General features: G+C 42.0%; 2 protein-coding genes across 3 annotated transcripts in view; both read right to left on the bottom strand.

Moving 5' to 3' along the window:
• Nucleotides 1-240: 240 nt before the first annotated feature.
• On the bottom strand, nucleotides 241-9,480 carry chpt1 (choline phosphotransferase 1). The gene is made up of 8 exons (XM_010903842.4): nucleotides 9,035-9,480; nucleotides 6,606-6,753; nucleotides 5,537-5,678; nucleotides 5,281-5,365; nucleotides 4,008-4,139; nucleotides 3,660-3,818; nucleotides 2,917-3,042; nucleotides 241-2,098 (listed from the first exon to the last, which is right to left on the bottom strand). The coding sequence occupies exons 1-8, from the start codon at nucleotides 9,272-9,274 to the stop codon at nucleotides 1,982-1,984; spliced, it is 1,149 nt and encodes a 382-aa protein (XP_010902144.1). The 5' UTR covers nucleotides 9,275-9,480; the 3' UTR covers nucleotides 241-1,981.
• Nucleotides 9,481-9,708: 228 nt separating this feature from the next.
• Nucleotides 9,709-15,704, bottom strand: part of mybpc1 (myosin binding protein C1) — a 39,453-nt gene continuing 33,457 nt past the window's right edge. The window contains exons 31-35 of one of the 2 annotated variants that reach the window (XM_010903841.3): nucleotides 14,585-14,744; nucleotides 14,189-14,325; nucleotides 13,004-13,190; nucleotides 12,246-12,284; nucleotides 9,709-10,551 (exon numbers count right to left, since the gene is read on the bottom strand). In XM_010903841.3, coding sequence (XP_010902143.2) covers nucleotides 12,268-12,284; nucleotides 13,004-13,190; nucleotides 14,189-14,325; nucleotides 14,585-14,744 — 501 coding nt within the window. In that variant the 3' untranslated portion in view covers nucleotides 9,709-10,551; nucleotides 12,246-12,267. The remainder of the gene's footprint in view (nucleotides 10,552-12,245; nucleotides 12,285-13,003; nucleotides 13,191-14,188; nucleotides 14,326-14,584; nucleotides 14,745-15,704) is intronic. The other variant, XM_010903840.4, reaches the window with a different exon arrangement.

The raw sequence follows: 15,704 nt of genomic DNA, 5'->3' as shown, positions 1-15,704 counted from the left end.
GTAGAATGAATCATGTCTTGCTACCTTATTATTTCTCAGTATTTGGAGTGTTGGTACACTGTGGTATGCCTTGTTCCACTTAAGTGGTTGGTATGCATGAATGTTGAGATACATGTATATTTTGGCAAATCTCCTCAAATGTGTCAAATTAAAAAAAAAGAACACACCCACCCCCCCCCCCCCCCCAAAGATTCACTTGATAATTTCAATCATGAAACTGACCTCTTCTTGAATGGAAAATTATTTATTACAATCATTAACTAAATAGTTGTTAGTACAAAGATGTTTTACTTGTATTGTTAAACAGTGCAATACAATGTGAAATTTTAGCATGTGGCCTTTCAGTGCATAGTTTCAAAGTTCACCTGGAGGTAAAACCCTGATTGTATAACAACTGGTGGTTATCTGCAAAGGTTGGCTGGCTGTCATTTCTAGACTGAAAGTCACAAATGTTACAAAGACTCATTAGAATTTTACCCACAATCTGCAAATGAGAATGTCCTTTAAAGGTACATGATGTACTTTATGGTATGGTGGGCATACACCTGAAGTAGGGAGTTCACGTAATTAAATTAACATGATTACGGGGGGAGATATCCCTGAAACAATACATCCACTCGACACCTCTTCCAGAAACATTCCCAGTCTGTCTAACCTGAAGCTGAATCATTTCCACAAGAATCACAATGAGTTAAGTACCTAACACACACCCTATACATGTTGTGTTTCTACAAATGTGTGACGAAAAAGAGCACATTGCTTTGTACAGAATTATAAACAGTAAAACAAGTTCCAGTACAACATTATTTCTTAGCTAGTGTAACATGTCAGATACATCAACGTTAATCATAAATACTGGTTCCATAATTACACTGCAATTGATGCAGAAAAAGAAAAAACAAGAAAATGTGCACTTGTTCCTCAACTGCTTCAAATTTCCACATAAATGTCAATAAAATAAAGATTAAAATAAACTTAAGGCATCAAACAGAATTATGTACAATCACAAAAAAGTAGCCCTTTAGGGAGAATAATGTTGAAAGCAGAAGGGTTTTTTGGCATTAACCAATCATCAACCACTGACATTATTCTACAAGGGCTTCAGTTGGAGTAGAGTTGAGGGAGTGAAAAAAGGCAGTGATGCTGATATAGTGTTATCTTGAGGGACTACAGCTAGGGAAACACGGTTGGATGGAAGCCCATGTAGAATATATGTCACTGTTTTCAGTGTTAACCCAGACCCTTGGCCCTTATCACCTACAGTCCTTGACAATTAGTGTACCATACCTCATAAGTCATTCTACATAAACATTTTGGGAGTTATCCGAGGTTGAAAGGTTGATTTATTTTGTATTTAGCTCTATCCCTGATGGAGTTCATTTAATGTCAGATTGGGTCACATTCCTTTACACATTCCATAAAAATGAATGATTATAAAATTATTTGAAAAGTTACAATACCAATTTGGACAAAGATCAAATAGCTTAATTGTGTAATCACACTGGTTGATTGTTATGTTGCTTAAAAACAGTCTTTTCTACTATTCTACTGTCTATCTACTAGAAGTACATGAAATTGCCATTACAGGAATGTTATAGTTTTTCAGTCAAAACAAAATTTGACAGCAACAAAATTTTAGTTTGGGAACAAAGCATTGTCTTTATGAGAAAATAAACATGATTTGATATGTCTAAAATGTATTGAAGCTTTTACCAATAGTGTATAATTTAGTCCCTGAAAGGAATTTTTTGATGAGATGCACCGCACCCATCTAGTGTTTTAACCCTTTAAAGGGCTCTAGTCAGGGGTGGGGATGTCAATCCTTTCATTAACCTGTGGTTATTAAGGATGGACTTTAGTCAGAGGTGGAGACTGTGTCAAGGCTGATGTGGTTTTGGGTAGAGGCGATACCTTGGTTATCGTCTGCTTTCAGTAGTGGGGCGGCGTCCTCGGCCTCCCCCTCCTCCCGCCGGGCAAAATGTCAGTCGCGTTTGGGTCCGGCCTGCGCCGTGATGCTGAACACATGGATGTGCAGGTGGGAGGCGATCTGGATACAGACCCCGGTGCAGTAGCGTGTCAAGTCAGCCAACGACAGGACCTGTGGAGGAAACAGACGGTATACGATGACAAATGGGCTGGCTGCACAGTGTCCAGAATTTTGGAAAAAAGGCTAGGATTTCTTTGTAGTATCAGCTTGGTCTTATACTTAAAATGAGGGAAATCTAACCTTTAATATAAATTGAATATAAATAAAAACATCCCAGCCTTGCAAAGAACAGCATTGAATATTCTATTACAATGTTTGATGATGTGGGAAACAATGGGATCGGAGTCCACGGTCTTCACTTGTGGATTCAATGGGGTTTCGATCGCAAGACTGCAAAAGCCTAATTCTGCAGTCAGTGAGCCATTTTTGTGTGGATCTGGAAGAACGGTTGGATCACTGTCCAAGAAAAAACAACAAGCCAGTTTTACCCTCGTGGCAGAGGCATCCCGATTTTGCTCTAAAATCTCCTGGTACTTAAGACTATGATGCCATGTATCCAAAATAGGTTCCCAGCACCATTGGAAGCAAAGCAGCTCCACAACATCACAGATCCATGAGTGAGGATTAGGTATTATACCAAACTCACCTCTGATATTTGATGAAACGCTCTATTTTTGTAGCATTTGACCAGGGACTCAGTTCCAATCAAAATCAAACTGAAATCAAAGCTTTAATGACATTTGGCAAACTCCAGACAATTATGTTTGCATATAGATCTTGAGAGTAGAGGATTTCTTCTGGCAGGACCTTCAAACAGCTTGTTTTCATGGAGGTGGCATCTAATTTTAGTTTATCTATAGAGATTTTCTTTACTTCTTGAACCTTTTTTGCTCATTCCCTCAAGACATAATTCTGGAGTGGGAGCTCACCATGGCAATCCAGAGAACTATGTGCTCATCGATGAAGCCATTAAAGTACTGGTTGAGAAAGAGAAGGCCAGGCCCGATGAAAGCTGTGTCTGGGAGATAAAGCTCACTCTTGGTCATGTGGGCCACCTGACAAAGACAGAGGAACATTTGTATGGAACTTTTCAGTATAATCTGAAAGTACATTAAATAAACTAACAAATTAAATCAGTAAATACAATAACAAAAATAATACAAATATATACACAGTGTATAAAAGGAACAGCTATCTACAGAAAGACATCTGATAGAGGAAAGTTGTCAGGCTGGTTTTAAAGGAGCCTACGGTCTGTTGTGCCTTTAGGTGGTCTGGGAAGGCACTGCAGAGGTTTGGGGTGGTCGAGCTAAAACCTGTTCACCCAAGTAGCAGAGCCTGAAAATATGATTTATGGTGGAAAACAGGTGTTTTGAGGTTGGAGAAAATTGATGGATGAATTTAGATTAAAATGTTGGCAGGCCACTTTCATGACTTGGCATAGGCTCTTTGGTGTTTCTAAACAGCCAGTTTGTGGTTGAGCTGGCCAATACCAGTATAGTTTTAACTCTGTTTCATGTGGCTGAGCTCCTGCTTACGACAGAGGAATAGTATTACCTGCTCAATAACACACTCCAGACGTTAATCAGCCCGCCAACAGACCAGATATATTAACAGATTGACAGATAACAGCAGTGAGAAATACAAGATTACTTCCAAGTGGACGACTCACAACTAGCTTGTTGGAGATCTTGGCAATGACCATGCCGAAGGTCAGAATGTAGAGGCAGGGGTGCAGCTCGAACAGCTTGTTGGATGACTTCTTGAAGATGATGAAGGCCAATGTGAGGACTAGGCCGATGTGCATACCTGGGGTCAGAACACTGGTGTCCTGCAGAACACAATCACAGGAAAAACAACTGAATGGGCGGTCAGGGAACAGAAACGACGATTGACTGTGCATCGGAGTAAAAATGATACAATGTTAAAATGACATGGGCCACTTAGGCTTCAGTGAAATGACCTCAAAATAACAACACAAATATGTAGCAACAGCCTGTCCTAATGTGCTCCTGCTTACAGCGACGGTAGAGCCGTTTTTGCCGACCCCCCCGTTGAGGATGACGTAGAAGTAGTTGTAGCAGGAGAACAGGGCTCCACCAATGATTCCCATGATGGGGAAGGTGAGCAGCTTCACACCGAGGACAGGCAACTGTAAAAGGGGTCAAACAACCAAAAGGGTCAGTTAACAGATTGCGTCCAGTTCCATCACGGCCACTAGCGTTTGTTTACACCCGTCAGCATGCTGCGGAGGCCATAATGGGAGAAGCCAGGAAAGCTGCGCGGTGACGTCGTCGGGCAGTTTGCTAGCCAGCTCATGTCCACGTCGCGGTGGTTCAGCTACCCATAATTACCTTGTCAGTGTCATGTTTAGTCGTTAAGCCTCCACAGGTAGCACAGAGTGAAAGTGAAACAAAAGGACTATTTAATGACTCGTAGTGAGTAGACTGGTCATGTAAACATGGACAACTGCTCTGGTTTGTTAGAGCGCGGGTCCTGTCAACCTGTATCTTTAAAAGCTGCATAACAAGACTAGACTCAAATGTTATTTTTTAAGGATAATGGAATTAGCTGATTGGTTGGCTGGTTATACATTAAGGATGTACTTAGGAGCCAGTTTATTAGATACACCAACACGTTCAAGCAAATTTTGTCGCTCCTACAGTCACATGACCAAGGACTGCTGTATAAAGCAGGCAGACAGGCATACAGTTACTTGTCGGTCCTTGTCACAGACAGACTGTTGCAGGTTTGGCTCTAATCAGCGGCTAATGCATGCAAACACCAATGCTGGATAAGTGAGGAGTGGAAAAACACTGCCAGTCCAATTATTTATTATTATGTTTTTGACAAGTCCCCAGCATTCAAACCACTACAGCATCTTTGGGATGACAAGAAACATGCTTTTCACAGCAAGAATCTACCACCGTCCAGGCTGCCATGATAGCATCATATAGTGGGCTGCAGGCTCGATGTGGTCCATACACCAACATCCCTGTGGAACTCATCTTAAACCGCGTACAGTCTACGCCCCAAAACTAATCTGGTTGAAGTAGAGCCAAAAGGGGTTTGACCTGTTACCAGAAGGGTGCATCCAATAAACTGGCAACTGAATGTATTAGGGTTATATAGTTAACAGATTAGCTGTGTCATCAAATAGTGCCAAATGCTGCTGTAGAATGTGTACCACTACAAAACGTACAGCCAGCACTGAGGAAAAATAGATTGTATAAGTAGGCATCAGAGTATGTTGTGTTTCTGTGTGTGGATGGATGAATGCATTGAAGCCATACCCTGCAGTCCCAAAGGGCCACTCCACCAAAAGCTGACATCAAATACATGACAATGATGGCAATCTGGACCTCGGTCACATCAACCCTGGGTGGAGAGAATTTAAAGAACTCAGAGATCCGAGAGGGCAGCACATCTGTAGACTTTATGAAGCAGGATAGTGTAGTTACCTACGTACTATAACAACAGACAGCAGTCGATATCTGCCTGGCAAAAGGTAAATGGTAATGTAGGTAACTGGGCGTAATTCCTACTTACAGACCAAAGCGCAGCGTTCCGGAAACGTAGGTTTGCCACTGTGCACAGAAGAACATGAACATCCCAACAAAGCCGCAGAAGAACATCCAATTATGGTAGCTTCCTATCCCACAGGATATACATGTTCCCACAGCAACAAACACTGCAGAGAAAGAGATTTGTTTTTAACTGCCTAGATTCTTTCCTCAGAATCTTTCCTCACTTTTGTCATTTATTATTTAAACTCTCTTGTTTTCCAACTGATATTGGCAACACACATTTTGTCACATACAGTACCTCAATAAAGTAATCTTGTGGAGGGGAGGGGGGGGGGCATACAGAGAGAATTATGACACCTAATGAATAACAATGACCCATACTTCCGAGACATAGACCAATGTACCTTCAGTCATTTGATACTACTGGTTGCTATGACACTGAAAGTGTAGTCCAGAATCTAGATAAAGAAAAGAGGATTTGGTTCATATTTATAGCTATCTTGTAGTAGAAAGATGTCCAGATTTCTGGGAGTAGTATGGTTTAGCGGAGCATAGCTTGTCTCTGTGGGACAGGTGGCTGATGTTTACAGCACGGTGGCATGACTTTTGGTCATGATTGACCTCTACTGCCAATCTCCCTACAAGAGGACAACTTTTCTGAACTATCTGAGAGCACGGTTCACCCTCTCCACAGTCCATGGGCTCCATCAATGATTAGGTCACCCGGAGTGATGTCATCTCCAAACTTGAGTGGCTCGACAGATGCAGTGTTAGAGGTACACTTGTAGGTATAGAGGGAGGCGAGGAGGGCTGAGGACTCTTTTCCTCCCTCTACGGCCCTCGAGAGCTTAGGGATGCAGAGCCTGAAACGCGCATATCCATCTTTACGTGTTTTCGTCCTGAGGGTCAGGAAGTCAGGGACCCACGCACAGACGGAGCAGGACACATTCAGCTGGGAGAGCCGTCTAGTAGTTCTGGGATGATGGTCTTTAACACAGAGCTAAATCCATCCAGTATCCTTGAATCCCTCTTGGTCAGTTACAGTAAAACACCACACTTTTAAACAGGACAAGAAAACCTTCGGCCAGTACCTGTGGAGACGGCGTCACAGCCATGGTCAAAGAGCTCCCCCAGCGCAGAGCTACTATTGGTCCTTCTGGCCTGCTTGCCATCGATCGCATCCAGTGACTGATAGATGAACAGGCCCAACGCACTCAGGATAAAGGCCCATGACGGAGCCTGGAGATGGAGGGATGAAAACAGGGAGAGGGGAGTGGAGACAGAAAGGGGGAGAGAAATTAAATAATTAGAAACCAAAGACTTTCCACTGGTCAAGGACACCAAGTGTAAAAAGAAAATCCTCCAACCTTCACATTATAATAAAACTTTATTTAAAAATAAAAAAGTTTCAACAGCTGTAGTAAGCAGAAATAAAAAGTGTTAGGATACAGTGGCATAATGCATGCAACGACTGAGAAGGAAAACAAGGGCCCAAGAACAAAAGACACATGGGGACATGACTGAAGTATTCTCCAGCTTGGAATGCTTTAAAACAGGGGACTTATTCATTGGAATGACCCACCAAACTCCCATTGTACACACTAACACACAAAACACACTAGCTGGATAAACACAGACTTTTCCTCATCATTTACCAACTTAGCAAGCCAACCCAGGAACAGTCACCTGAGCCAACAGTTTGATACTATCCAGCATAGAAGATTTCTCGACCAGCAAGATCCACTTAGACACATATTGCATTTAACCTCAAAATAGGCACCAACATGACAATAGACCTTATTCAAACATTCATCAGGTTAATGTTAGATTTTCTTGCACTGTGAATGTCTGTGAGTAAAAAGCAAGCATGTGGGTGTCTGTGTGTGTGTGTGTGTGTGTGAGAGAGATTAAGTGTTTGTGTGTGTATACAAGTGAAAGTATAGTGAAGGCAAGCTTCCAGATGACCTGATTGGGTGAGTTTCTCCCACTGGGACTTGAGTAATACCAGCCATCTGGACATCAGGGGTGAGCCAACACTCAGCGTAGCATCTCTACACAACACTCTGCTGTACTGCCCTAATTGTGTTTTTGTCCAATTTGTCATTCAGCACGCTCTCTCAAACACAGTGAATTGTTGTCTACAGAAACACTCTTGCTTTGACTCAGATTTCTTGCTTTAAATTATTTATTAAAAATAACAATAACCCAGTTCAGATACAAAGTTTGTAAAAAAAACAACAGAGGTTTGTCACTGGTATTTGTTTACCAAACCATGCAGCTGGACCAAACCCTACATCTGCACAGTGTTTTTGTCTGAGTTTGTTAAAACTGCAGTACATATAGACGTTTTGTGAACATTTGAAGTCATTAAGGTTTGACATGATGTCTGAGTGTCAGTGTCATTCTGTTACCATGGAATAGATCTTTACTCTCATGTCTCCTGCTGTGTTTCAGTCCCTTCATATTCCAAAGAAAACCTTCCTGACAGCAAAACGTTTTGTCAAAAAAAAAACAGGGAGAGACATACTTCAATTCGCCCAATTGAAACTCTGACTAAATGTTTGGCAACTAAATGTTTCTGTCTGGCACAATGAATAAATCCCTGCTCTTCAGGACCCCTTCCCTTATTCTAACACTTTTCTATAGGGTATACTTGTTGACATTTTAGTTAAACTGGTCTCCGGTAGGTCCTATAGTTCTAAAACTGCAGTAAAAAAAATCCAGTAACTGCAGTTTACTGCATTATACTGGACACAGTAAAATCTGAAAATGACTGAGACTGCAATCCTTTTCATAAGGGAATGCTCACGCCTTTGCAGTTGGTAAGTGAAGTGTTTTATGCTGCAGCCTGTCTCTCTGAGCCCTTTTGTGGAGTTTACTATACATTAATACAGAATGCAGATGCAGAAAGGTATGGGTCCATCACTGCATTGAGGCAGCTGGTAGTCCATATAAAATGTCCTTGTTGAACTGCTGCATAAAGCTGCTTTGTAGAATTTGGACTTTGTGCCACTGGTGAGATTCCAATCTGTGCTGTACTGAATGGCTGGACAAGTATAAAACTGATAAATACACAAATAGCAAACACACTTCAGAGAATTGATCTAGCTAAGTGGACCCCAGGTCATAGTATGAACTCGTGGCATTTGCTATCTTTTTGTTTGCTGACTATGGTTTATAGATATTGAGAATTAGACTGGTTATCTGCATTTGGGATGACCCAATCACCCAATAACTTACAAAAGTTACTTTCAACACAGACCTTCAAATGTCTAAACTTTTGACAACAACTCTTAGGACTCCGGCATTATGTCAGTGCAGTAACTCAATATTAGCCTAGCCGACAACAAAGTGGGACAAAACATTTCATGGCGGATTGCTTGCAACACAATACAGGGCTAACAAATTACAACAGCAGTTTACATGGACTCACGTTGCAACACCGTTACACGTCAACCAGTATAAGTATACTCAAAAGTTACCCAGACATGTTCCACCCAAGGTCGCATAAAGCACTTACCTCTTCTGTTGCCGTTGGACAGTAAAACACCAGCACTACGGTTGTGACTATATTCACAACCAGGCCAATTATAGTCAAGGTATTAGGCGCTATCCAGGTGGGAATTTGTTGGACCAGCCAGTTCCAATATACCTGACATAGAGGTTCGAATAATGATCGTCCCGAGGCGCTGTATTTGTGCTCATCTAACCGCTTGAGTTGTGCGGCTGACAGCGGCTCTGGCCACAAGAAATGTGGCATTGTGTTCAGCCTCGGCGTTAAGAAAAGTAGGCTACCACCTAGCGATACTTTTGACGCTCTTGTTGTTTTCAGGCACTGCTATCTTCTCGCGACCACCAGGAAAATAATTGCTCATTGGGCAGTTATGTGAGAATTGACATTTTTCCAGAGCGGAACCATGAGTTGTCCATATTCTTTCCGTTTACAATGGAGAATAGCTTTCCAGCAGGAAGCAAAGCTCCGGAAGCGAATGAGGCCGCGAAATTCAAATGAAATGTAGTTCTTTGACCGCTGGAAGCAGTGGACATGCCGTGAACTACAACGGTAGTACTGAGGCATGTTCACAACCTGTCACAGCGGAATAACTCCAATGAATAGGCCTATAACATTGTTAAATGTAATGCTGAAAAGAACTATCGTTTTCGTTTAGTAAACATATTTACACAAACAAAGGATTATATTTTACATGTTTTTATTTTATTCCATGAGTCATGAATTACACATTAAAGATAAAAGCATGCACACATGGCCTGACAGATAAAAACGTACTAAAGCCTTGAATACAGTATGTTGAAAGCAGTAAGCACATGTCATGCAGTGTAAGGCGAAGACAAAGGATGGATAACTGTCTTTTAAAAACCCAAATCTCAACATAGATCAGACAACTATGCTTTTCAAACTCCAACAACAAAAATGAAATCAGTAAATCATCATTTTAATAGGTGCTATTGACCTTCTCATTGTATATCACCTGGTCAGATATGTTTACATTTTGTCTGTGGCTTTTGAAGTTCAATCTCTAATCACAGATATTGCATTACAGACATAAAACCATATTGTTTGTACATTTCAGCAACAGAGACAAAATGTGTGATAGATAGACATTACTGTTTGTCCTACTGTATATTTCCCCCACTACTGATCTCAGATAAAAGCTATAGCCAAATCACTGCCAACATGCGAGCTTAAACAGAGCCTTTCTAATACCAGGAGATGACAAAAAAAGCTAATGATGAATTGGCTGCTTCTATGGTAACTAGCTCCATATCCGCATACAGAATGCCATGCCAAAGTCCAATACATCCCTCTTTCTCACTTTCCAACCCCTCCATTGACTGCTGATATACAGGCAGGTCACTAGTGTTGTGGTGACAGGTTTCTGGAAAGCCTAGGCTTATCAGCGGTTGCTCAGTCCGACTACTTCTCTGGCTGCTCCACAGCCTTTGTCTCATTCATGTACTTATCGATTAGGTGTAATGGCACTCCACGCTGCATGAGCTCATAGAAGGTAAAGCCCCCTGGGGAAAAAAAGCAGAGACAACCTTAATGTACTGTTTAGAGAGATAGAAAGAAAGAAAGAGAGAAAGGGCAAAGTAAAGGGACTGACGTAAGAGAGAAAGACTATCATTTTCAACAGAAAAAAGAAGAGTCCAACGGTGATAGCAAAGGGTCAGTGTGCAACATTGAAACAGACACTGCAACAGTGAACATCTGGTGAGTGTGCAAACAAGGAAGACTGTGAAACACTCTATAATTAAACAGCAGAGGTCCCAAAGTGAACAGCAATGACAGGAGGAAACAATTAATGTCAGCAAAGGAAAGCTGCAAGTCATGGTACTTTTGAATCCGTCAGTCAATCTATATCTGCAATAGAAGACATGTCATGGCCAATCACCAAGTAGGCTCAAAATATACCCAGGGTGTGCACGCTCAAGTTTTCTCATCCAGTTTTGTGATTTCTAATTAGCAGTTACAATCTTGTCTATTTGCAGTAACTTCCAAAAGGCTTGGAAGAGCAGAAGATCTGGATGGCTGCTACAAGACATACCTATGAAGCGCTTCTGCTTTGTCCCACACCGCTAGTTCAAGCAAGGAGTCAGCTGGGAGAAACACACTTGGAGCAGAAACCCCAAGACCAAGAACCACAATTAGCTTGCGGGTGTCTTATGACATCGCAAGAGCGCAGTGAGCCAAGCAATGCTCTACCGGTCCCCACCTACCCAAGCCTGGGACAATGCAAGGCAAATTGGCAGCGCCCCTTGGGACCACTCAGTCACGACCGGCTGTGCCACCCTGGTATTGAACACGGGGTGTAGTGGTACCTGGACACTACAAAGTAGTGCCTTTAGAGCTCTCCAGCACTCCTGAGACCCATTATAAGAAAGATTTACAGAAGGATGCTGTCTTTTCTAGTTTAAAATGATACTTCTACACAAATGATAATTATCCTATAGAGAATTTAGGGGAGGATGACTCGTAATAGGATTGAATGAATGGAATGGTATCAATCACATAAAAGCCATTGGTTTGATGCGGTTTCATTTATTCCATTCCAGCCATCCCTCTCAGCCTGTCCTCCCCATTTAAGGTGACACCAGCATCCTGTGATCCAGTATATTTGACACATATTAACAAGTATGTTAAGGCTTCCTCTGGAAAATATTGTGAGCATGATGGTCATCCTTTGACCTTTACCTAAAGAGCTATACTTTGCAGACGCTGATCATGAATAGGATCTGACCATTTGCATTACTTTAAAAATTACTCACCTTTGGTTCGACACATGTTACTTAATGGACAGAAATTACTGGGGAAGCACAGGTCACACAAGCAGTCACGCCACACCAACCGTTAAAGTAGACTTCTGAAATGTTAGGGGTATGCTTGACTTTAGACAGCCACCCTAGACAACAACCATAGAGAGTTATTGGAAAGTAACTGTTTCAAATGAATACTGTCCAGACAGTTTGTAGAAGCGCAGACACATGCAATAAAGTATTATGTTACTGGACATCACATCAATATAGACCAAAGCAGGCAGGTCCTGAACTGGCTTTCTTTGGTTCTCTTTCAGACAGGTGGGTGTGAACTAAAATACAGTCGACTACCTACTGCTGCTAAACCACTACTGAGAAAAGCTGTATTATTGGCATTTGATTGATGCAGAATGAATGACATAAGCTTCATATGCCAAAACCATATGAAAGCTTACCTTGGATGAGAACATACATTCACTATTCCTGAGGGGGGACTGAAGGGAGAGAAGAGAAGAGGGGTTATCCAAATGTTTACATGGAGGAGTTATGTGTTCCAGGGAATACTGGTCAGTTATTACACTCATTTTATATGAGGAGTTAAACACATACTGGTTGGAACATCATCTGTTGAGGGGAAACCCTTTAAACACAGAGTCACAAGTAATTTTACAAGGGAACAACATCTAGCACCATACAATGAATACATATTGATATATGTTGGAGTCGGAGGTATTGAGGAAATCAATGATGACCTGAATTGGAACATGCTGTGTTGGTGAATCATGCTGCATTTTAGGTTAAGAAATTAAAGATGTGGTAGGAAATGTGAATAGAAGTTGGATGTACAGGATTCTACAAGAGTTGGCTGAAAAGTGAAATTTCTCATTTCAATACGTCTTGTAGGCACACCTGTGACTGGATGAACGTGTTCAAAATAGTCTAAAAAGAAAAGGAAATACATATTGATTTCATACACACACTGTAATTTGTTCTTTATTGAAGTGGAAGAGGGATGTTCTGTAACACAACACCTTGGACATTATGTTGTGTATGATATGTGTACAGTGGATACTTACCCTGGCTGATGAGGACGGGCCGTCTGTGATGTACTTACTACATAAAACTCTGAACTAACCACCATTTCATCTAGTATTGCACAGAGGGGCATAATGAACACCAAGGGCTACCGTGTACGCCCAAAGCCCAAACTGACCTTTGATCTCCAGCTTGCACTCCACCAGTGCCTCACCCAGGTCATTAATGGCTTTGCAGGAGTACATGCCACCATCGTAAGGGCTGGGTTTCCGGATCTCTAGGGTGCAAACCCCTTGGTTGCTAAACATGCGGTAACGCGGGTCATCAATGATGGCTATCTTATTCTTCATCCAAATCACTTTAGGCTGAAGTAAAAAAAAGCAAAGGTTAGACAATTTTCAAGAGAAGCCTCTGAAATATCATCGCTCAACAAATGTTTAGTATGCAGTGTAAAAGATATTGCTAATTTATCTTTAAACGTGTCAACTCTATTTCCTGTATTACATTATTTCAGAAACATTCAACAATATATTGTAACATGTTACTGGTGGGGTTTTTTTTGTGAGAGAGCTAATACATTATTCAATTGAAAGAAAACCCAGTCAGAACGGTGTACTGAAACAACAGTGATATCACCTAACCAAGAGACAACAATGATCAGGTCAACCATCATATTTATATAGTGGTCATGGTAATAAGGCCCAAGTCTTAAACATGTAGTCCTTTAGGTCTAATCTGTGTGTTAACTCCTAAACAGAAAAGACCTGTCAGCTGACTGGAGGCATGTGTTGATAGAGGGAGAATAGCTGTCAGGTGTTAAGTCTGCAGTCCAGAAGGTGCCGGCTGCAGGTGTAAAGCTCTGGGCCATATGGGGTTATCCTGTAGGGGCAACAGGCTGTCGGATGGCCTGAGATGACCCACTAGGCCTAGGGCATAGGATATCCTAGCCCTCAGGGCTGCATAGTCTGTTGGTTTGGCTCCTAAATTCATCCATTCCCATATTTGATTAGTCAGAGTCAATAGATTATATATACTTGGTTAACCTGGTCTAAATCCATCAGGAATTGACATGCAGCAATGACACCACAAACTTGTGTAGAAGGTTTAGCCTGACAAAACGATACCAAAGCATGTCTGGACGTTTAGTTTGAATACTGTAGGCAGATTGGTTTGGTTCCCTTTGTTGCAGAGAAGTAGACTGAACATTACCTGAAGGTTGGCGTGGGCACTTTTAAACTCCTACACACCTGCCCTAGCCTAAGCCCCTCATTTATTTGCGCTGTCTTGCCAATCCCACATCCGCAATAAAGTTCCCAACTTGGCAGGACAGCACACTCAGATCTGGGACCTGGGCTACACCTACCCGAGGGTTGGCACGAACGCTGCAGTGGAGGGTAGCGTTGTAGCCAGCGATTGCAAACGTGTTGACTAGGGGCTGGGTAAACTTGGGAGGCTCAGTGAAGTCGTGGTCAATGTACTCCGGGTTCTTCATGTGCATTCCTGTAGAGGGAGGAAGGTAGGAAGAATGGTGTTGCGCATGATACGGGCTTTGAGCTGTATCATGGGGGAAAATCCCTTGTGATCATGATTGAAGGAGACACAACATTTTAATTTATCATCTGCAGTCAGAGACAACAGCACCATGCAATAACTGTACAGTGCATTAAATGTGCACAGTGTAATTCATGTCCCAATCGAAGCCTCCTGTCACATGCCTGTCATAGAGCGGACACAAACACACAGACGAGTGAATGCTTACCTTCTTTAACAATGAGAGCACTGTCCTTGGTCTGGGTGGCACACTCGCTCAGACCCACCATGTTCTCAGAGTAAACCCTGAAGTAATACTCGTTCCCCACCACCAGCTCTGTGATGGTGATGCAGGTGCGATGATAGTGCTCCAAACATGTGTACCACTCCTGTCAGAGCGAGAGCAGATTAACATCACCGCATCAGAATACACGTATACGTCCACACACGCATGTGCTAACCTGGCCCCCAGACTATTGCACGCAGTGAATATGAATGTGGAACACCTTCCATTTGAAGTCGGCCTCGAGGTCATTATGTAATTTTGTAATAACGATCCTGCGAATTGGTGCTTCAAATGGCAGGGGCGTAGGGGTGAGTTTGATATTTGGGGGGGGCATTTTATATTTTTCTTATTATTTGGGGGACAATCAGTGCCAGCTCTAGGTTTTTTGGGGCCTTAAGCAAAATTTGATTAGGGGCCCACTCTCCCCTATAAGTTATGGCCTCCCTGACAGTCGGGGGCCCTAAGTGACAGCTTACATTTGCCCTGGGGACAATTTAAATGTTTTAATATCAGGGGGACACGTCCCCCTTGTTTCTATGCCCTTTCTGGCAAAATCTGTAATTGTGTATTCTCAAACATTTTCTCACTAACTTACAACAAAGAAAGAAATATACCCTACTTTCCCACTACTTATTAGTAAATTACATATCTGAGATAGCAAAATACTGAAAGAAAGACTACCCTGTAGTATATGTACCTCTCCCTTACAGTGGGGTGAACAAGTATTTGATACACTGCCCATTTTGCAGGTTTTCCCACTTACAAAGCATGTCTGTAATGTTTATCATAGGTACACTTCAACTGTGAGTGACGGAATCTAAAACAAAAATCCATAAAATCACATTGCATGATTTTAAGAAATTAATTTGCATTTCATTGCATGACATAAGTATCTGATACATCAGAAAAGCCTAACTTAATATTTGGTATAGAAACCTTTGTTTGCAATTACAGAGATCATACGTTCCCTGTAGTTCTTGACCAGGTTTCGGGGCTGATGCAGCGGCAATACAGACTTTCAGCTAGGCCACTCCAGGACCTTGAGATGCTTCTTATGGAGCAT

This window comes from Esox lucius, chromosome 23 (genome assembly GCF_011004845.1).
Source record: "Esox lucius isolate fEsoLuc1 chromosome 23, fEsoLuc1.pri, whole genome shotgun sequence".
Classification (NCBI taxonomy): Eukaryota; Metazoa; Chordata; class Actinopteri; order Esociformes; family Esocidae; genus Esox; species Esox lucius.
The sequence above is the reverse complement of the archived record's forward strand: the minus strand, read 5'-3'. Positions and strand labels throughout refer to the sequence as shown.

Excerpts from the sequence above, each read along its gene's own strand:
- chpt1 (XM_010903842.4), bottom strand. The coding sequence starts at position 9,274 with ATGCCACATTTCTTGTGGCCAGAGCCGCTGTCAGCCGCACAACTCAAG. Across the intron at positions 6,754-9,034 it reads GTCCAACGGCAACAGAAGAG|GCTCCGTCATGGGCCTTTAT; the intron begins GTAAGTGCTTTA and ends CTCCATCTCCAG. Across the intron at positions 5,366-5,536 it reads GGAACGCTGCGCTTTGGTCT|GGTTGATGTGACCGAGGTCC; the intron begins GTAAGTAGGAAT and ends CTCTCCACCCAG.